This window comes from Eubalaena glacialis, chromosome 4 (assembly GCF_028564815.1).
Source record: "Eubalaena glacialis isolate mEubGla1 chromosome 4, mEubGla1.1.hap2.+ XY, whole genome shotgun sequence".
In the NCBI taxonomy this organism is placed as follows: Eukaryota; Metazoa; Chordata; class Mammalia; order Artiodactyla; family Balaenidae; genus Eubalaena; species Eubalaena glacialis.
In genome coordinates, this window is record NC_083719.1 from 116,709,656 (window position 1) to 116,731,851 (window position 22,196).

Sequence of the window (22,196 nt, forward strand, 5' to 3'; positions counted from 1 at the left end):
GCTCCAAAACTGCTTGAACATTGAGGGGTTTATATTCTCACTAATTAGAAGCCCCAAGTTAGGTTAAGTGACTTCAGGGTTGTTAAATTTAAAGGCTTTGCAGTATCATCAAGGATTCAGTTTCTTGACATTTTCCAGCACTGCCATCTTCAGAGTGCCTGGCACTGGATGGCTGTAGAAGCTCTAGGTATGACATTTGCACGCATCAATATGTCCAGTGAGGAAAAAAAAGGACTGTTTCTTCCATATGTCTCTCGTTATAAGCAAATGATCTAGAAGCCTCTAACAGATTTGCCCTAAATATGGATTGTATGACATACCCATTCCTTACTAATCATTGGTAAGGGGAAAGCAGTTAACTCTATCTGACTCAGAGTAATGAAGATCTGCCTTCTTGTCTGTGACAGGGGTAGCCTTCCTGACAATAGGAACATGCAGCAAGAACTCTGACAGGCATGAGGAACATGGGGTCAATACTGTAAATGTCCAATATATGACAGCCTCAGCTTTGGAGACTTCAGCTTTCATTTGGTTACATTTACATTAGTATAAAATTCTACCCCACAGGGTTGAGAGAATTAAATTAAAGAATGTGTGTGAAGTATTTAATATAGTGCCAGACACTCAATAGGCCCTCAGCAGTGGGCAGTTGGTGAATAGTAGTTATTGCTCATATTTTAAGCTGTAAGATGTGATCAGACTGAATCTGTACATATGAGATCCTGGTTTTACATTTCCAGTACTTAATATTACACATGATAATATAGCTAGATTTGTTGTATTGCCTGAGTAATTTAGTTAGTGTAGGCTCAGTGTGCTTTTATCATTTGTCCTTGTGTTGGCTTATGTTCCATCACATAAATCACAAGTAGTTTTTTCTTTTTGAATTTTATTTATTTTTTTATACAGCAGGTTCTTATTAGGTATCCATTTTATACATATTAGTGTATATATGTCAATCCCAATCTCCCAATTCATCACACCACCACCCCCCCCCCGCCACTCCCCCCCCTTGGTGTCCATACGTTTGATCTCTACATCTGTGTCTCTATTTCTGCCCTGCAAACTGGTTCCTCTGTACCATTTTTCTAGGTTCCACATACATGCGTTAATATATGATATTTGTTTTTCTCTTTCTGACTTACTTCACTCTGTATGACAGTCTGTAGATCCATCCACGTCTCTACAAATGACCCAATTTCATTCCTTTTTATGGCTGAGTAATAGCCCATTGTATATATGTACCACATCTTCTTTATTCATTCGTTTGTCGATGGGCATTTAGGTTGCTTCCATGACCTGGCTATTGTAAATAGTGCTGCAATGAACATTGGGGTGCATGTGTCTTTTTGAATTATGGTTTTCTCTGGGTATATGCCCAGTAGTGGGATTGCTGGGTCATATGGTAATTCCATTTTTAGTTTTTTAAGGAACGTCCATACTGTTCTCCATAGTGGCTGTATCAATTTACATTCCCACCAATAGTGCAAGAGAGTTTTTTTCTTTTTGCTGGGGCTGATTGATCCTAAGAAGAACTTGTTGTATGATAGTATGGTAATTTTATAAATATGGCAAGCTGGCCAAATTATGTTCACAATTTATTTTACTTAACATTCTTGATATAAGTTCTCTTTTGGATATGTGAAATGAATGTTAGTTATATTTAAAAAATAAAGTTTGGTGAATAGTCTTACTGTCTTAAAACCTAGTCTGATTTTGACTTAGGAAGACTTACTATTATTTGAGGAAAGTGAGAACATTTAGACTGACACTATTGCATATCTTTGCAAAATGGTGGAATAAGTAAATTGATGATGTTCTTGAGATAAACACAATAATAGTCCAGAATTTTGTATGCTACTGGAGAAACTTACTGGAAAGTAATGCTGCCTCAGTTTTAATTCTGTGTGCCATGAATCCATGAAGAGTTCCTTCATAATCCCTGATGTATTTAAAAAAAAAAAAAAAAGTAGTGAATTTCAAACATGTCTCCAAAATAAGATGTCATAAAAATCTTGAAATTATTAGTTAACATGTCAGATGATCTTCTGTAGCACCTCCATGTCTGCTTTCTGCCCTTGGTCACCCTGCTCTCTGCCCCAGGGACCTGACCTGTCTGGACTGCATCCAGGGGCTTCTTTGCCCTCTGGCTTCTGGTTGGATTGGCCACTGGGAGCACCATTAGGAGATCAGAGGACAGTGAGGATAGGGTTTTATCCCTCCCTGCTGGTTGCCCTGGGTTGCTAAAAGTCATAGCCTCTCTTGGGTGGTATTCTCCCCACACCTCACTTCCTGGGTTCTGGTAACTGCTGCCTCGTTTTGTCTCTTTGGGCCTAAGTGCCCTAATAGCCTGTGGTTTTCCTGTACTTTGCCCATACCTTTTGTAGCATAGTCCCTAAACCATCTTTGAATTGCCCAGTTTGTTTGATTTTACCATCTGTTTTCTGCTGGTATCTTTTTTTTTTTTTTTAATTAATTATTTATTTATTTGTTTGTTTGCCTGTGTTGGGTCTTAGTTGCGGCACTCGGGCTCTCTAGTTGTGGTGCATAGGCTTAAGTTGCCCCGCGACATGTGGGATCTTCGTTCCCAGACCAGGGATTGAACCCGCGTCCCCTGCATTGGAAGGTGGATTCTTAACCATTGGACCACCAGGGAAGTCCCTCTGCTGGTATCTGGAATGATACATTTTAAAGTTTGTCTTGGGTTTGTAGTGTGTCATGGTCATTTATAGTTTTCCTTGGACCTAATTCTTTAACCTTTAGCCTTTAGCCTTAGCCTCCTACAGTAGAATTTGTTGAATAGGCTGGCTGTGGGTGCCTGTGTGCCTTCTGATCGTAAAATGACTTTTTATAGGGCCTGGGCCTTGGTGTATATTTCTGTAAACTAGTGCTTTTTTTGGGAATTAAACTCAACTCATTTTATCCTAAAGTACCAGCCTGGTGGAAACTTCATTCTCCCTTTTAGATACTGCCCATTGGCCTCCTTCAGTTACTGGTCACAATTTTCCACATGTGTTTTCTGGCAGAATTCCTCTACTGCTGTATGCTTAGTACCCTGGACTGTTTTCACCTTTGACCTTTCCTTCTCTTCCCAGGTGTGGTATGTAATAATTTACCTCCTCATCAAGCCTTTTATATTTGCAGGCAGCCCTAGTCCAGAAAAAGGGTGTTTCCTCAAGAGCAGTATTTGGATGTGATGTGTGTACTTGGATGCTTTAGCCTCCCTTGTACCATTTAAGCAGCTGCCACCCAGTGAGGAAATGTTGAACCTTATGAGATCTACAGGCACTCTGGGATTTACCTATTTGTCTCTAAGGTTTTTCTGGAACGTGGCGTGGGGGTGAGGATGTTGCTGAAAATAATAATGAATAACTTTAAAAAGGTGTTTACTATGTGCTAAACACTGTTACAATTCCTTGATAAACATGAATTTGTTTAATTTTTACAAAAACAGTATAAGGTAGATCCTATAATTGATCAGATATTAGTTTTTATAGGTGAAGGAACTGTATGTAGCATAGAGAGGTTAAGTAATTTGGCATGGACATTCGTCTAGTAAGTGGTGGAGCCAGGTTTTGAACCTAGGCTTGTCTGGCTCCAGAGGACAGGGATTTTGTTTAAACTGCTGCTATAATCCCTAATGCCTACAACATGGCCTACATGTATCTACAGTAGTGTTCAATAAATATTTGTTTAAAGAGAGAATAACCCATTTTGCTGTACTGCAGATCCATCCTGGAATGGGATTCTGTGTGTGGCCATAATCTGTTACTTTCTTGGGCTAGAATATTATTTGCTGACTAGAAGTTTTGAATTTCTATTAGGCTGCAGGCTCTTATTTGACTGTAAGGGTGAAATAGATGGCAGAGGTAAGGATCTGCCAGCATCCACCCTGGTTCCTGTGAAGAGGACTACCTCTGCCTTACATTGTCAACTCTGCCTCCCTAATATGCTAAAGATGGAATACTTTGATGTTTACATTCTACCCACCCAGGTACATGAGCTTGTTGAAATAGGTTTGGTAAAAATGTTGTGCTTTTTCCCTAGTCTGTGAAGTCTTTCATGATTATTTTTCTGAAAGCCTGAACAGACAAATTGGTAATGGATAGTACTGCCACTGTTTTATGTGTAAATCACCTATACTGGATGGGTTTGACCATGGACCATTTCTTTAAGTTATAGTCATTTGAATCCAAGAGAAGACATCTGATCAAAAGTATCTATGGGGGCTTCCCTAGCAGTCCAGTGGTTAAGACTCTGGGGGGGTCACGGAGTTTGATCCCTGGTTGGGGAGCTAAGATTCTGTATCCTGTGTGGTGTGGCCAAAAAAAAAAGTATCTATGGCTACAGTTTTATATTGTTAAGAGGGACATGAGAGGAAACTTTCACTTGAATTTCCAGGTCTTGGTTAGAAAGTGTTATGGATTGCTTAGAATTTAGCTTCTGTTTCTTGGTCACTGCATGTGATAGTTGGTTCAAATTATGTTGAAAGGGGTCATTTCCACTTTATGTTTTCTGTTTGTTCCTGAGTCTGTTTGAAATATAACTGGACTGGTCAAATTGGTGAATCATGAAGGCTAAAGTAGACCAAGGAACTCTATAATTTTCTAAGTAATCTATTACACTGCTTAATAGCTCACCTTTTTTCACTAATCTGGGTTACTTATCAGGACTATATATCTTGAAAAGAATTCTTATGATTGATCATTATTATAGTAAGTAGTGCTGCCTTGTGATAGTGTCTATTTTCCTATCTTAACAAAACCTAGTTTCTTTGTCCTATGGCAAAAGCAATTCTAAAGAGAGAAAATAGAACACCTTAGCAGTTAGGACAAACGATGGTGGCTGTCATTTTCATCATAGATTAAAATATATACTTGTAAAAAGAAGTCTATCAAAGATACATTGTGATGAGGGCAAGACATTTAGAAAATGCCACACAGAACATGTACACTAGCTGCTTACGCATAATGGTGAGCCCTAGACCTTTGTCATAGTTTGAGTCTTGAAATGATCATCGACTCTGTAAATCCATGGGGTCCTATTTCTGAGTATTGAACCTGATGTAGTCTTTGGAAAAGTAGGAGTTTATCATACCAGGCCAGGCAGTGGCTTTAGGAAACTCAGATGTTGAATAGTAATTTTGACACCTATTATAACTTTAGGTGACCACAAGTGTCTTTGCTAACCTTTACAAGAGGCTGTGCTGATATCTAGGTTATAGATACTTAGGAAGAATGCCAAAGTTGATTGCAAAACATTTTATAAAACAAAGGACAGGGCTTCCCTGGTGGCGCAGTGGTTGAGAATCTGCCTGCTAATGCAGGGGACACGGGTTCGAGCCCTGGTCTGGGAAGATCCCACATGCCGCGGAGCAACTAGGCCCGTGAGCCACAACTACTGAGCCTGCGCGTCTGGAGCCTGTGCTCCGCAACAAGAGAGGCCGCGATAGTGAGAGGCCCGTGCACCGCGATAAAGAGTGGCCCCCGCTTGCCGCAACTAGAGAAAGCCCTCACACAGAAACGAAGACCCAACACAGCCATAAATAATAAATAAATAAATAAAATTTAAAAAAAAAACAAAAAAAAAACCAAAGGACATTATTAAGTGCTTAAAGGCAAATGCCTCCTTAGAAAACTTAAAAGTCCCTGAGGTTGTGGTGAGGGCAAGACATTTAGAAAATGCCATACAGAACACGTGCACCAGCTGTTTAAGCATAATGGTGAGCCTCAACCCCCTGTCATAGCTTGAGTCTTGAAATGATCACTGATTCTCAAAATCCACAGGGTCCTGTTTATGAATATTTAGCCTAATGTACGGTGCTACAGGGCATTTGGAGTGCTGTGCGCTATTGCTTGCAAATTCAGATTCCAAATGAGAAAAGAAATCTAGGAGGAAAAGTAAGCTGTCATATTATACAAGGTTTGAATAAAGATGCAAACCTAAAACATATAGTGAGATGAAGTTTCAGGAAAAGGGAGGAGGTTTGGTGTTCTAATGCTTAATTAGGAACTCATTTAGAAAGATGAGCCATTAAACAGCTGTCAGACTTTAAGTTGAGTAATTGACTTTGGCCTTTCTAAGTCAGTTTTCTCTTACTGTTTGCACATGTAATACTCATTTTAAAAACATTTAAATTTGTACTCTAGGATTCAGTTGGTGACATTAACATTGAAATTCTAGGATCACACGTAAAATAGAGTTGGAACAGTTGGTGGTCAGTTATGGTTATCACTTATATTTCTCTTCTGTGGTGGCAATCCACATGTACCGAAGACTTAGTTTTCTCTGAGTAATTGCAGTAACATAGGGGAACCAGAAATACCCCCTTTCCATCTTGCTTATTATTGGTATCACTTAATTGTCACTTAACATATTCACCCAGTTTAGCAAGTAGATGCTGGTAGTTGAAACCATGTTAGGAACCTCAAATCCTTTTAACTCTGAATTATAATTATGGGGTAGAGAAAATTGAAAAAGGACAGTTTCACCTAAGACTACATGTCTATAGAGTATTACAGTGAAATACAAACCTTTTGGATTAAAGTCATGGAGTCCACGAGCCTCAGCTTTATGCCTTAATAATCCAGGTCCTAAGGTGGTCTTTGGGATGGGGGAAGGGAGATGTTCTGTACTTGGGAGAACAGCCTGCCACATCCTCACCTGGCTGGTTTGCGTAGTTTGTGTACACTTGTGGTATCCCATCCCAAATTTCACAAAAATCTTTCAGTGAACTTTTATAAGTTAATAAAAAAGAGATCCTCTTAATAAGTTTTAGTGTGTTTAAATGTGTCTCTGATTTTTCTATTTTGGTTGGAATAGGTACATCCATCTTTATAAAGTTGTAATCAAGATGCTAGTCAGTTTTATGTTTTGTTTTTTTATATAGTGCTGTTCTAGATGCTTTACATGCATTGTTCCATTTAATCCTCAATTGTAAGAGAGGTAATATTATTGCTCCTATTTTACAGAAGGTGAAACTGAGCGTGGAGAGTTTAAATAGGATCATAATAGTAAAAATTAGAGCTGGAGATTCAAATTCAGGTCTGTGTGTTTTGGAAAAGTTTGAACTCTTACCTACTAAGCCGTACTGCCTCCTTTGTGATGAACTTTCAAGCCAGACTGTTAATGAAAATATTGTCTAATTAGTAGAAATTCTAACTTTTCAGAATTCAGTGACAAATTTTTATGAGTAGAACCCATATTCTTGTTTTACTCTTGTAGGAACTGAAAGATATGGGCCATCGTGATCAGATGGCTGCAGCCAGAGGAATCCTGCAGAAAAACATTCCAATCCTCTATACTGCATCCCAAGCATGCCTACAGCACCCTGATGTCGCAGCCTATAAGGCCAACAGAGACCTGATATATAAGCAGCTGCAGCAGGCGGTCACAGGCATTTCTAATGCAGCCCAGGCTACTGCATCAGATGATGCCTCCCAGCACCAGGGTGGAGGAGGAGGAGAACTGGCATATGCCCTCAATAACTTTGATGTAAGTTATACTTGGGAGGAGACTACAGGCTCTTGACCATCCCTCAAAGTTAACAGATTTCTGGGGAAATGTGATCAAGGTTTCTCATGAAAGCTCAATTTCTACTTAGATTTGTAGTCTAAGTTGAAAGAAATTTTATGAACCATCAGTCTACTTGATCTTGACTTGGCCTAAAACATTTATCTTTTCTTCCCTCTCCCCTTCCTTCTCCCCTTCCTCTTCCTCTTCCCCTTCCCCTTCCCTTCTCTTTTCTTTTTTAGTTTTAAGCTTCTGAATTCTTTTATGCAACTTGTGTTTCCTATGAGGTCATTCTTTAGTGAAGATATGAATTTGGTTCATTTCAATCAAGACTTTAACCTTCTGGTAGATATGAAGCTATGGGAGATACAGAGGCAAAGTGTGCTTAGGCTCTGCCCTCCAGGGGCTCACAGTCAGTGAGAGATACAGACACATCATAAGTGACTACAGCAGAAGTGCTGTCATTCTTAATCTGACTTGTCTGACTAGATACACTTCTCTTCTCAATGACTAAATAATAGACAAAATTTAATCAAGTGGAAGCAAATTTAGGATTAAAATACTTCCTTAGCATAATGCCATATAATTACCTTTTATAGATGATGCCCCAGATCTGTTCTGTGTATATATTCTGTGTACACACTATCCTATGTATCAACTTTAATCTTAATTTTTTGGGGTGTGTTTTATGGTTTTAAATTCCTACCCACAATGCCTCATGGCTTCCAGTAGATGGCAGCAGTTTAAGTTTTTTTTAAATGGTTTTTTTTGTTGTTGTTGTTGTTTTAAACCAACTGTTATGTTATTTTTTTTTTTTAATTAACATAAGGGAAAATTGCCTTCCAGGTGACCAGCATCCTTTCATTAGCAGGAGTGCTTTGAGGTATAGAATCAATATAATGGAGTGCATTTTAACAGTTTTTTCTGGTCTTTACTTTTCTTTCCTTTGTCTCACCCCTTTACTTTGTCTTGGGTAAAGACAGTGTTAAGCCTAAAGACCATGATGTTAGAACTGAATTTTTACCCTGGAGCCTTAAACATTAAATGACTTTATGGCAAACTCTTAAGATATATCTTACAATTAACTGGCACTATTGTTTTTCAAATTTGGCAGTATTAGGTACTGGCCTCATTCAAGGCAGTACAGATTACATTTTGCCCTAAGTTGAGTAATATCTATCAGAGGTCCCTTAACCTCTTAAGGCTACAGTGAAACTTCATTCATAAAATGACAGGGTTGGACTAAATGCTTACAGGTCTGTTGAAGTTCTATGACTCTATGTTAAAATTCTATGACCATTCATTCTTCATACCTGTTGGTCATTGTGAAGAAGATGTTGTGTATTCAGTTTTGACCAGAGAAATACTGCAGTAACTTAATCTGGTAGAAAAAAATAATCAGCTAAAATGTAGGTTAATAATAAACCGAAGGAATTGTATGTTTAGTTTTGAAACTGACAGTTCTTTGGAAGGGAAAGAAGACGTGTACTTATTGGAAAAGGGCAAGCTTTTTTTAGAGAAAAAACTTGGCATTTAAACTGAGATCAATAAGAACATAGTTCGTATAAAGAAAAATTAAAGGCAAAATATTTGTACAGACATTTATTGGTGTAAGAATAAATTGTATCAAGTGGAGAAGTTTGAGGAAGGCCAGTAGATCTTGTCCTGGGGGTGTTGATGTTTGACCTAGTACCTGTAGCTTACTTGTGACCTGACCTCACTCATCAGTGGTAAAGCTGGATTTAAGTGGAGTCAGGGGAGTGAAGGGAAGACAGAGGAAGGATTTATTCTTTTGCGGGCAATTGTATCTCAGAGAGTGGCTTTGTTGGGACAGATTGCTGTCATCTCTTACAGAATACCTGGAGGTCTTTCAGCAAAGAAAGTCTCTAGTTTGGAATTAACAGGATAAATTAGAGACTGAATTTTTATAAGCTTTAATGAAATGTATAAGATGAAGAAAATTGAAATTGATTATAAACTCATTCCTTTCTGAAACTTTGAAGACAGAAGTCAGTGTTTTGTTTTTATTTATTTTTTGTGGTCAAACAGTTCTGCTAATGTCGTGTAGCAGTTTTATTCTCTGTACATAGAAAAGAACAAGAGTGCTAATGTTTATTTTCCTTGTAATTCTCATTTGGTAACTTACTACTACTGCATAGGCTGACCTTTAGATGTTCAGATTAAGTAACGTGAACATGATTTTTATGCCGACATATTTCTGTTTGCATTTGTGGTATCATACCTTATTCAGGTCCCATTCCGCTGGATAGTATTGCTTCCAGCGTCTTCTTTGAGAAGTAATCCACCATAAGCCAACTTGTGTGGGATGCCCCTCAACTGCCAAGAAGTATAACTTTGTTTCAGGCATTGAAATTTTTATGTTATATATTGGTGTTCCTAATCAACACTTTCCTCACCTTCTTGAATATTGGAGGGAATAGAGATTACACTAGCATTCAATAATGCTTCCTTTGCAGAAACAAATCATTGTGGACCCCTTGAGCTTCAGCGAGGAGCGCTTTAGGCCTTCCCTGGAGGAGCGCCTGGAAAGCATCATTAGTGGGGCTGCCCTGATGGCTGATTCATCGTGCACACGTGATGACCGGCGTGAGAGAATCGTGGCAGAGTGTAATGCTGTCCGCCAGGCCTTGCAGGACCTGCTCTCGGAGTACATGGGCAACGTGAGTAAGAGGAATTTTCTATAGCAGATGTTGGATCTGAGGTGTTTTTCAGAACATTTCTTTGAAGTAACAGGGGTTTTCCATAATTGTTGGGTCTTAACTATACATGTTAAGAGGTGTTTTAACTATACATGTTTTAACTGTACATGTCAAATATGTTTTAACTACATATGTCAAATACGTTTTTAGCTTCTTGACTCTTGGGTGGAGTAAAATTTTTCAAGGAATGGATAAATGGCTTTCTGTAGTGCCCCCTTTCTGCCCAACTTGTTGGTGTGAAAAATTTTAAACTTATAGAAATCATATAATGAACACCCATCTACCCTTTATCTAGATTCACCAATTAACATGTAAATACATGTGCATGTTTGTGTGTATAAATATATGCGTGTATATGTATATATACACATATACAACCTTTTTTATTTTTATGAAACATTTGAAAGTAAGTTGCAGACATTGTATTGCTTCGCCTCTAAATATTTCAGCATGTGTCTACTAGGGATAGTAACCTTCAATACCCCTAAAATTCCATTATCACATGTAGGTGGCCATCTAATTTTGGGTAAAAGGGAATGCTGAAAATATTCATAGTTGATGAAGTTATTTGAATGAGCCATGTGCAGTGCTATAAGAGTAAGTAATTGCCAAGTAGAGCTGTATTAGGTGAACTGAGTATAGAGTTTTTGAATTTTTAAGGTTTACGTTTAAAAACCAGTGCTGTGAAATTGGATACCTGACAATTTTTTTGCCGTAGAAAATACTGTATCTGTTGATTTATTTTCTGTATTGTTAATGTCTTCTTTTTTCCTTCCCTAATACTTCTTTCATTCCAGTTATTTAATGCTGCTTTAGGGTTAGTGTAGTTTAGACCTTGTACCCAGTATTTTACTGTGGCAAAGAAGGAATAAATTCAATAAAAATTATATAAAATCATTTTAAAGGGAAGAAGGACAATGCAAATTAGTCCTCACTAGTGATTTTTCCCTATTTAATAGTTTTCACGAAAAGATCTTTGGTACTTTCTCATTTGTTCATTTGCCATACATCTTGTTTGTTCACTTGTATTCTTATATAAGTGAACATATAATGGTGAGTCATGATGGAATTCCTAGGGTGAAGATGAATGCTTTCCTGTGTTTATCTTGTTTCTACCATATTGTGAAATTAGTGAAGCATATTAAATTTTTTTAAGCCCTCGCCATGTTTTGATCGTATGCAGTCTACCTCAGAAAAATGAGATTAGAGGCTTAGTTAAATCAAATGGAAAAAGCGGTTGATAAGTCACAGTGAAAATGTGGGATACATTTAAAAACCCATATATAAGCCTGAAAATCAGAAAATATAAAAAAATGAATAATTTGAAGACTGGCTCAGGGAAACAAAGACTCATGGCATGTATGTGAATCAGTTATCTACTATCGTGTGCTGAAGTGGTACGAAAGTGTCCAATGCAGTTATGATTGGGAAACGACTTTAAAAACAGCCTTTGTGGGGAAGAGTATGTGATAAATCTGTTCTCATTCCTCCATACTAGAGTTTCCTAACCAGTCTAAAAGATATTCCTTGAGTCTTGGGGTTGGTCAGATCTTGGACTAGTCATCTCTGATCATGAGGTACCTCCTGGATTCTCCCCAGAATGCCAGACAAATAGTACTTTCTATTTTGTGCCATGGATGTAAGTAATGGTGGGAGATACTCATTTATACTTAAGATATGGAGACCATAACAGCACTCTTACATAACATTTTATTATGTAAGTGAAAACAAGAACAGTGATTGATGTCAGGCTGAAATTTAAGGATTATGGTAGGGGTTTTGAAAGAAGTTCTCTCAATATTCAGAAATATATTTTAGAAGATGATTTCTGAACACATTTCTCCTAAAGATAAAAATATTTAGTTTCCTTGAATTGACTCACATAACAGTGATCAGGCTGTGTCCTGTCAAAAAGTGATGGAGTGAGGATAAAGGGGGAGGGCAATGAAGCACATTTGAAGAAAACTTAGAATGGTAAAAGGGTCTGCAAGAAGCAGAATCAACTAGGGATAGATTTTGCTTATTTATGAAGCATTCAAGAACATTTAGAACCTCCAGTGACAGTCAGAACTTAACCGGCAGTATCTTCCTGTCCCTCAGTTCATATTGAGTATGGGTCATCTGCAGAGTAGTGTGCTGGGCACTGTGTAAGAGGAGGAATGAAGCACTGATCCCTCCCTTCTGAAACATACAGCATCTCTACAGAACATTTATTGGGAGTGCCATCATAGGTACTACTAAAATACCACGGGGATTGCAAGGAGGATGAGATTATTTCTAGCTGGAAAACCTGAGGCGATTTGTGGAGTATTTATTTTATAATCTTTGCATTGAGCTTTACCTTGATTTTAAAAAAATGATTCAGTTTAAGTTTTGATTATTTCTTTTGAAAAATATTAGATAAATAATTATGGTATGTGGAGAATTGAGACAGTCTGGATTAATTAAAACGGTTCAGTACTTAGAACTTTGTTGACAGAGTGGTAAAATCCAGAAAGGTTCACGTATTTTTACTTTTTTTCATTTCCTGGATTCTCTTAGTCATGTCATGATTTTTATAGATACATACTTAAAAAAAAATCTTGTAATTTCTTGAGCCTTCCTTCTTCATCCTGTGTTGCCACTTATCAGGTTACATTGGTGTTTCCTCTAAGGCAATGATTCTTTTTTTTTTTTAATTTAATAAAGTTTTATTTTCCAGAATGTACAGTTGGTGGGATAAGGCAATGATTCTTACTTAACTTTGGATGCACATTAGAATCCTTGGGGGGCTTCCCTCGTGGTGCAGTGGTTAAGAATCCGCCTGCCAATGCAGGGCACACGGGTTCAAGCCCTGGTCCAGGAAGATCCCACATGCCGCGGAGCAACTAAGCCCGTGCGCCACAACTACTGAGCCTGTGCTCTAGAGCCCGTGTGCTTCAGCTACCAAAGCCCGCGCGCCTAGAGTCAGTGCTCTGCAACAAGAGAAGCCACTGCAATGAGAAGCCCGCGCACTGCAATGAAAAGCCTGCTCACCACAACTAGAGAAAGCCCACGTGCAGCAACGAAGACCCAACGCAGCCAAAAAAAGAAAAAAAGCTTTTTCTGAAAAAGAAACTTTTAGAAATCCTGATGTCTAGGTTGTACCCAAATTAAGTCAGAATTACCAAAGTGAGTTCCAGGCATCAGTATTTTTAAAAGTTCCCCAGGAGATTCCAATGTGCAGTTAAGGTGGAGAAAGTGCTACGATGGTTTATTGCATTTGTCCTTTTCTGTCTCCACTGCTGTTGTCTTATTCCAGGCTGTATTCACTTTCTCCACTTCCAGTTTGTTCTGCCTGCTCAGGCCAGTCTGAGCTCATGCCTTCAGTAGGACATTGTTCATTGTGTTATTGAAATTCCCTTCCTACTTGTTTAAACCTAACCTGCCCTTCCTTCAAGGCCCACATTTCCCCCCCATCTCTTTGCTGAAGGCCATTTCAGACTACACCATTCTACATTATTTCTTTGTAGCTTGAAGTTTTGCACTCAGTTGTTTACTTCCTTGAATTGTTGGTCAATTGTATTTCCTATATCCATGTAATTTCTGCAACTAGGTTTGAAGCTTTTGAAAGATGGGAACTATTTAAAAAATATTCTTTCAGGGTCTAGTATAATGGTAGTAGAGATACTCAATAGGTGCTTGCTTAATGAACTCACGCTGACTTGGGAGAATGGATAAAGTGAACAGTTTGGGATATTCATGGTACTAGGGATATATTAGTGGAAAAAACAAAGATCCTTGCCCTTATTGACCTTACATTCTAGAGGGTTATGGGGGAGGAGGCCATGGGTGATTTACCCTTACTTCCTGTAGCTCTTTCGGTATACAGATGACATTTTTTGAAAAAATTAATACTCTGAAATAAGCAGTGAGTGGAAGTGATATGTTAGATCATAGGGTGAGGGCCAAACTCCCTTTTAAAGGCTCCAAGGGCCAGGAGGCCAGCAGCCTTAATGCTTCTACTTGCATTGTAGTTTGAAGAGTTAGAGATAGGTAGTCTTAGATCTATCACTAACTTAACTGTATGATGCTCTAAGAGATACTGATGTCAAGGGTAATGCATTTGACCCCTACTTACTTAAACATTATGGAAATGCTTCAGATGCCTGACAGCAGAGGGTTTTTGACCGTTCAGTGGATCTTTGTTTCACAAATGACTTCCAGGTTTCCTTGAAATGAAATGTAGTTATTGTGGTTATGTTTAATTTGTTCTTGCTCTATCAGCCTAAGATTACTCTGCCTATGAGGATTCTAGAGAAAGAAAAACATCTTGGATGGGTTTAAAAATGAATGGATTGGACTTCCCTGGTGGTCCAGTGGTTAAGACCCCACGCTTCTACTTCAGGGGGTGCAGGTTCAATCCCTGGTTGGGGAAGTTCTGCATGTTGCGGGGTGCGGCCAAAAAAAAAAAAAAGTGAATGGATTGAAATTAAAGTGAAATGTAATTGAATTTGAAAAAAGTTATTGCCACTTTGTTTATTTTCTTGTAGTTGAAAATCATACATGTGCATTAAATTATTGACCCACCGTTACTATTAACATTTAGGTATATGTATTTCCAGTTTGTCCCCGTTCTTGTATGCAGAGTGTTTTTAAATTTTAAAATAGTTTTAACCCTCTTAATGTTCTCCGCATAGACACAAAATATTCGTATAACATTCAAACTATTAGGTTAATGGTGCAACAACATGGGTGGACCTGGAGGACATTATGCTGAGTGAGATAAGCCAGACACAGAGGACAAATTCTGTATGATCCACTTCCATGAGGTTCCTAGAGTTGTCCAATTCATAGAGACAGAAAGGAGAATGGGGGTGCCAGGCACTGGGGGAGATGGGAATGTGGAGTTACTGTTTAATGGGGACAGAATTTCAGTTTGAGAAAATGAAAAGTTCTGGAGACGGATGTGCTGATGGTTGCACAATAATGTGAATGTTCTTGAGACCTATGAGCTATATGCTTAATATTGGTTAAGATGGTAAATGTTATGTTATACGATAAACATAGTAAAAAAAAATAACAAACAAAATTTAAAAACAATTAGGTTAATGGGTTAAAACAAACTACTAGTTTAATGGGTTCAACTTTCTGTTTCTTAAATGTGTAGTTGACTTTGGAGCCCAGTTCTGTGTTGTAATGTTTTTTGAAGATAGTATTTCAATGCCAATGAAAAGTCTCCTTCTGAAGAGGCCTGTACTTGGTACAGCCGAATTCTTTATTTCACACTCTTCATTCTGCTAAGGGATATGCTGATCCTTAATGTGGTCCTTTCTCCCTTTGTTAGAGCATGTGCTTTGAGTTTTTCCCAGTACTGCAGTAGAATTTATTGGGACCAAACTTATTTGTCTCTTTTGTCACACTCACATTCCCCTCAAAAAACAAATGAACAAAACTCTCCACTCTAACCCCCCTCCCCCTGACCCCAATCTGAAAACTCCTAACACAGTGTCTGAAACATAAATGACCCTCAGTCTTTGAAATGAATTCCATTTGGTTTTGACCTGAGCAATCTTGTCCAGCAGTTCATGGTCATATGCTGACTGACTAGAATTAGAATTTATAATTGGTGAGAAGAAACACATGCCTTGGGCTTGAGTAGCTTTAGCTCTGTTCCATCCAGTGTGGTAGCCAGTAGGCATATGTGGCTATTGAGCACTTAATAGGTGACAGGTCCAATTTGAGATGTGCTGTGAGTGTAAACTATATACCAGGTTTCCAAGACTTACTGCACTGAAAAAGCTGTAAATATCTCAGTAATATTTCATTGATAATATTTTGGATATATTGGGTTAAATAAAATCTGTTCTTAATTTTTACGTGTTTCTTTTTACTTACGGCTACTAGAAAATTTTAAATTATATATGTAGTTTTTGTTTCTTGCTTGTATTATATTTCTCTTGGATAATTCTGACTACTGGGTAACCAACCAGCTAAGGTGAGTAGATAAGAGTTAAGCATCAACTTTTTCCTTTTTTTTAAAAATTAATTAATTTATTTATTGAGCTAGCTGTGCTGGGTCTTAGTTGTGGCACGCGGGATCTCCATTGCCGCATGTGGGATCTTTAGTTGCGGTATGTGGGATGTAGTTCCCTGACCAGGGATTGAACCCCGGTCCCCTGCATTGGGAGCACGGAGTCTTAGCCACTGGAACCACCAGGGAAGTCCCAACTTCTTCCTTCAGTGTCCAGAATGGTAACGTACATAGTAGCTATTGTAGCTTGTAATTTTTATACCTTAAACTAGTTTTAGGCAGAAGAAAATTGGTACAGCTTAGGACCAGGTGAGGATGATGTTGCTTAAGGTTAAATTTTATCTTTGTTCTTGCCCAGAAACGATGGAGGTTGTAGGATCCTAAAAGAGTAATGAAGTAAGTGGACATTTTTTGTATTGGACTGGGCCTGTATTTGAGGGGTTTGATTATGTTAGCATATCAGGTATAAAATTTTTATCTGATTTGGATAATAGTTAGATATGGAATATATGAATAAGGTGCGGTTAATGTTCACTCTCAAAGATATATTGTTATTGCAGTGAGGGGAAGCACTTAATCTAGATGCTAATCTCTTCTCAGTTTTGCAAATGCTTTCCTGGAACCACTTTAGCGGAGCCAAAGCTTCCAAGCCTTTGAAGGACTCCTTCGAAGAGCTTGTTACTGCATTATTTTGTGGCTGCATTTTCTTATTTTCAAAATTAGAATAGGTTAATTTTTTTCTGATTATAAAGTTCTCTGTTCATTATATATCACCATTTTCGGTATATAGCATTCCAGAGTTCATTCTGTCTATGTGTGTATGTACACATTTATCTATTCTTTTCTTACTGTTTCTTCTTTTTTTGACAACAGAAATAAGGATTGTCTTTACAATTATACTGCTTACCGTATACTAGCCATTGTGCTGAGAGACGTACATTATTACCTGTTTGACTTCCATAATAATCCTATTGAATTGTTACTTGCTCAAAAATACTCAGTCATATAGCTGACATTTGAACTCAGATCCCTGTGACCTGAAAATCTGAATGCTTACTACTTTTATCAGTGTATCTTTGTAAGTCAGCAAATACGATTTTACATCATCATCTTTAATAATCATGGGTTTTTTCACTATATAGCTTTATAAATGAAATTTATTACTGAAGTTTATTAATGAAGTTAAATACTTCACACTAAATAAGGTAAACCCAGGTCTGGTATAGCTGCTTGAAGTGAGCTGAAGAAGAAAAGAAAGCTTTTTTAGAGTATTCTCCCAAGCTAGACTCTCTGGAGTTACTTGAGTGTCATAGATGTTTCAGTTGGCTCTGTGATGTGCAGCTACAGGGCCTGAGTTTTGTTATATGATATGCTATGATTTTCATCTTTGTGTGAACCCTTGGGTTTCCTGCAGTAGACTCTTGCCTGTATTGCTAGTCCATAGTTTTGTACTATATGATTTTATTGATTTGTTAGTGTAAGCTTTTCGGTGAGCTGCCTAGCATATTTGGAGAATTTAGGTATAAATAGGTGTTTCATTGAATGCAGAATTCGAGCATGTGTAGGACTTAGTCCTCTTGACATTAGCATTTATTTAATTTGGAAAGCTTCTTTGTCAAAAATTGTGTGATTTTCTTGTGGTGTGAGATGAGAGGTTTAAGAGAACTTCTTAAGTCTGAAGAGGACATCTCACCCTAGTTATATTTTATGTTGCTTTTTAGAGGCCTGAGGTACTTCCTATATATGCCACTCTGGCATTATGGATTGCAGTATTTAACAGGCAAGTTCCTAACCTTTTATGTGCAGAAAGATGCATGTTTGTATATTAGATAAAATGGCTCTGGCTTAATGGAACAATAGTAGAGCAGTCTCTTGAAATCAGGATGATGGGGCAGACCTGGAAGCCTGCCCAGTGTCAGGCTGCAGATGCATCAGGTTTTAGCCTACAGGAGACTGCTGTTAGACTGTCCTTGGTATTAATTTATGCTTTTTAGATGTCAGGCGGGCTTGAAGAGCTTTTATATCTAAAAAATGTGTCTAAATTAAACGGTAGTAATAACCTCTAAATATATCAGAATATTAGCAATTATCACTGAGTGGTGGGATAATAGGCAATATAAATTTTCTTCTGTAGTTCCTCCCACATTTTTGACAATGTTCCTTATGGTCATTATGACACAAAGTTTAGAAATAAACTTAGACCCTTAGTTTTATGTGTCATGGATTTTTAGGTTTTGTTCATAATCATATACTGTGTTTATTTCCAAAGTACTATTAATATGAGAACACTGAAGATTTTTCACGTTAATAAGGTGATTCGTCTTTTTGAGGTAATGATTCATTCAGGACTAGTTTGAAGTAATGAGTTGTCTGGGAGGGCTTTTTGTTTACTACAGTATGTACTTCTAGAAAGTCTTGGTGAAAACAGAGTCAGTTATCTCTGTGTGATAGTATTTGCATTATCCTTTTCTTGAACTATTTGTCAGTGATTTTTGACCATGGAAATATAGAATTATAAATTTTAGAATTTGGAAGTGACATTAGTTATCATAGTGTAGGGTTGACAAATTAAACTTCTCCGGTAAAGTCTTGCCTGCCATCTATTTTTGTAAATTTAATTGGAACATAGCCATGCCCATTTGTTTACTTAACAATCTATGACTGCTTTTCCACTGCAGTCGTGTAGTTGAGTAGTTGTGACAGAGATGGAATGGCCCCCAAAGCCCCAAATATTTGATATCTGGCCCTTTACAGAAGTTTGCCAAGCCTTAATCTAGTCCAGCCAACTAATTTTTTTTTTTCAACTAATTTTTTGAAGGTTTTAAAATACAAACTCAATTTCTCTTAACGGATGTGAGATTATTTAGGTTATATATTTCTTCTTAGATAACTTTTGGAAGTTTGTGGCTTTTAAGGAATTGGTCCATTTTATCCAGTTAGTCAAGTTTCATATGCAAAAGTTGTTTATAGCATTCTCTTATTATCCTTTTAGTGTTTGTGGGGAGTCTGTAGCCATATTGTCTAATTCATTTCTAGTGTTGGTAATTTGTATCTGCCCCCTTTATTTTCTTTGCCAGTCTGGCTATAGGTTTATCAATTCTGTTGATCCTTTGAAAGAACCAGGTTTTTTTGGTTTCATTGATTTTTCTGTTATTTTCAGTTTCACTGATTTCTGTTCTTCATTGTTTCTTCTGTTTCCTTTAGGTTTATTTTGTTCTTCTTTTCCTAGTTTCTTGAGGTGGGAAATTAGGTTATTGGCTTGAGATCTTTCCTCTTTTTAAATGTAAAGATTTAGGGCAGATTTCCATATAAGCCCTGCTTTGTCTCCATCCCATAAATTTCAATATTTTGTATTTTCATTTTTGTTTAGTTCAAAATATTTAAAAATTTTCCTTGAGTCTTCCTCTTTGACCGGTGGATTATTTGGAAGTACAGTATGTTGTTTAATTTCCAAGTATATGGAGATTTTCTTGTTAAATTTCTGTTATTGATTTCTAGTTCAATTCAAATTCAATATGGTCAGAGAACATACTTTGCATGATTTCAGTTTTTTAAATTGTTTATTGAGATTTGTTTTATGACCCAGTGGTGCTATCTTTGTGATGTTCTGTATGCACTTGGCTATGTTTTTTGGCTGTTGTTGGATGGAGTGTTCTATAAATGTCAATTAGATCCAGTTGGTTGATGGCATTGGTTGATTGAATTGGTTCAGTACTTCTGTACCTTGATTGCTTATTTATTTGTTTGTTTATTTAGGGTCTGCTTGTTCTGATAGTTACTGAGACAGTTATAGCCCTGTCTGCCAACTATAATTGTGGATTTGGCTCTTTTTCATTTCAGTTCTCAGATTACTACTTTATGTATTCTCTCCAGAGTTTTTAGTTGCATTCAGTGGCATAGACAGGGTGGAAAATGTTTACCCCATCTTAACCAGACCTAAAACCAACCACCTATTTTCAAAACAGCCTGAAACTAGAGGTAACTTGGCTGTGATCATACCCAGGTAAGAACAGTTAAGATTAGAATTAAGCCTTCTGATTATCAGTCCAGAGCTACTTCTGATGGTCCTCATCATAGTGATGCCATGGATGGTGGACAGTAATGCTTACATCGAATAGGCATCGTTAAAGCTTGATCAAGTAGCCTCCCCCTGAGCTGCTTTCTCAGCTGTGAAACAAGGTCATTAATAGCTGCCCCTCTACCTGACTTTGTTAGAGGGCACAGAGAACCACTCAAGACCAAGCAAAATGAAGAAAATGGGATAATGGGTGGTGGTAATGCAAAAAATGCCTTGAGACAAAAGAGCATTAAATGATGTGTAGCCAAGAACAAGGTGAACAGGGATCTGGATAGGCAGTGACCGAGACTGCTCTCCTGTCTCTTGTAGCAGATTCTTCTCAGTTCTGTGTGATAGCTCCATTCCTTGCTCTGTCTATAGCAAAGAGCCAAAGCAGCAGTCTCCACCCACAAGTCTGCATGATCTTGTAGTTCAAGCATCTAATCACAGCTGACAGAGGATCTCCCCCGCCACCCCTCATTTGAGTGTGGAAAGGGAAAGGGATACCATGTTTGACTTGAACATAAAACTAGAAAATGCTATAAATACATGCAAATTGGTATTGTTTTAGGAAATTAATAATACACTTCTTTCTTTCTCATTTATTCTTTTTACTTTTGGCAAAGTTGTCATATGTTGATAATAAATTGATTCTTTTAAAATAGTGTCATTGTTCAAATGTAGCAAAGTAGGCATTTTATTGTTTATAAAATAAACCTGTTTATCTACAATGCCCATATGTGACAAACATGTAAAATTAGAAGCTTATCAATCATAACTTTCTACCCTAATATTTTCTGTCCATTGATCTTAAAAAATTTTTTTTTTTAATTGGGTGTTTTAGAGGACTTAAGGTAGTTAATAAAACTCCTTGAGTTTCCAAACTGTCCTTGCCAGAGACAGGTATAGCCCTGGCTGCCAGGAAATTTTCTGTTCTGTGATTTCAGGCCTGCTCTCTTGAAAATTACTATGGTTTTCATATTTCTTAGTCATAAAATTAGAAGGGTTAAAGTCTGTGGAATGTGATATTTTTCTTCTCCGAGCTAATGCCCTTATTTTTTCTGTTTATTTTGTGTTCAGTCTGTGTTCACATCTGATGACTGCTAAATAAGTACTTGACAGTCACTCAATAACTTATTTATTTTAAAGTGGAATATTCAATATTTAGAACCAAAGACTGCTGAGAACTGATTTTGTTTGGTCATTCTCTGAAAATGGCATAGGACCTTTTCATAATGGTATGATTTGGAGATACACTATAAGGAAGACATTTCATTTGAGTTGCTTTATGCTAAAATAATATCTAGTCAATAAATTGTCTTACAAGGATTATTTTCAGATGTGTTGGAATGATTGGCCTCCTGGTTTTACTCCAGTTGCAGATATTCTAACTTTGGGTTTTGTAATTTGCAGTTTGTAATAGTCTACCGTATAGAATGCAGTGTGGCATCTGATTTCAAGGCTTCCCTGCTAATTGTCCTTTAAATTTAACTCCGGAGCGTACTTGTCCTGAATTAATTCTCCCTGCTTGGAGGGAGAATTATTGGTTTTGCAGACTCAAATAAGAAACTCATCTTCTAGGAATAAAAAGATTTATGTTTTGACTTGGCCTTGTTCTTGTGTCTATATGAACATTGCTTATTATTCCCTGGTGTAAAATAACCTGAAATATTTTATAAGAAAAATCGTTAGTATTTGACCAGTGATACCCAACTGTAATCTTTAAAGCTCATAACAATAAATTCACTTGTTGCTGGGAAGTAGACCTATTTGTTTATGTTGCTTTTTTTTTTTTTGGCTGCATTGGGTCTTCGTTGCTGCACGTGGGCTTTCTCTAGTTGCAGCAAGTGGGGACTACTCTTCGTTGCAGTGCGTGGGCTTCTCATTGAAGTGGCTTCTCTTGTTGCAGAGCACG

General features: G+C 37.5%; 1 protein-coding gene across 1 annotated transcript in view; it reads left to right on the forward strand.

The window, feature by feature from the left end:
- Positions 1 to 22,196, forward strand: part of CTNNA1 (catenin alpha 1) — a 183,638-nt gene that overhangs the window by 63,955 nt on the left and 97,487 nt on the right. Inside the window, exons 6-7 of the mRNA XM_061189651.1 lie at positions 7,225 to 7,494; positions 9,990 to 10,193. Of these exons, the coding sequence (XP_061045634.1) occupies positions 7,225 to 7,494; positions 9,990 to 10,193 (474 nt within the window). The remainder of the gene's footprint in view (positions 1 to 7,224; positions 7,495 to 9,989; positions 10,194 to 22,196) is intronic.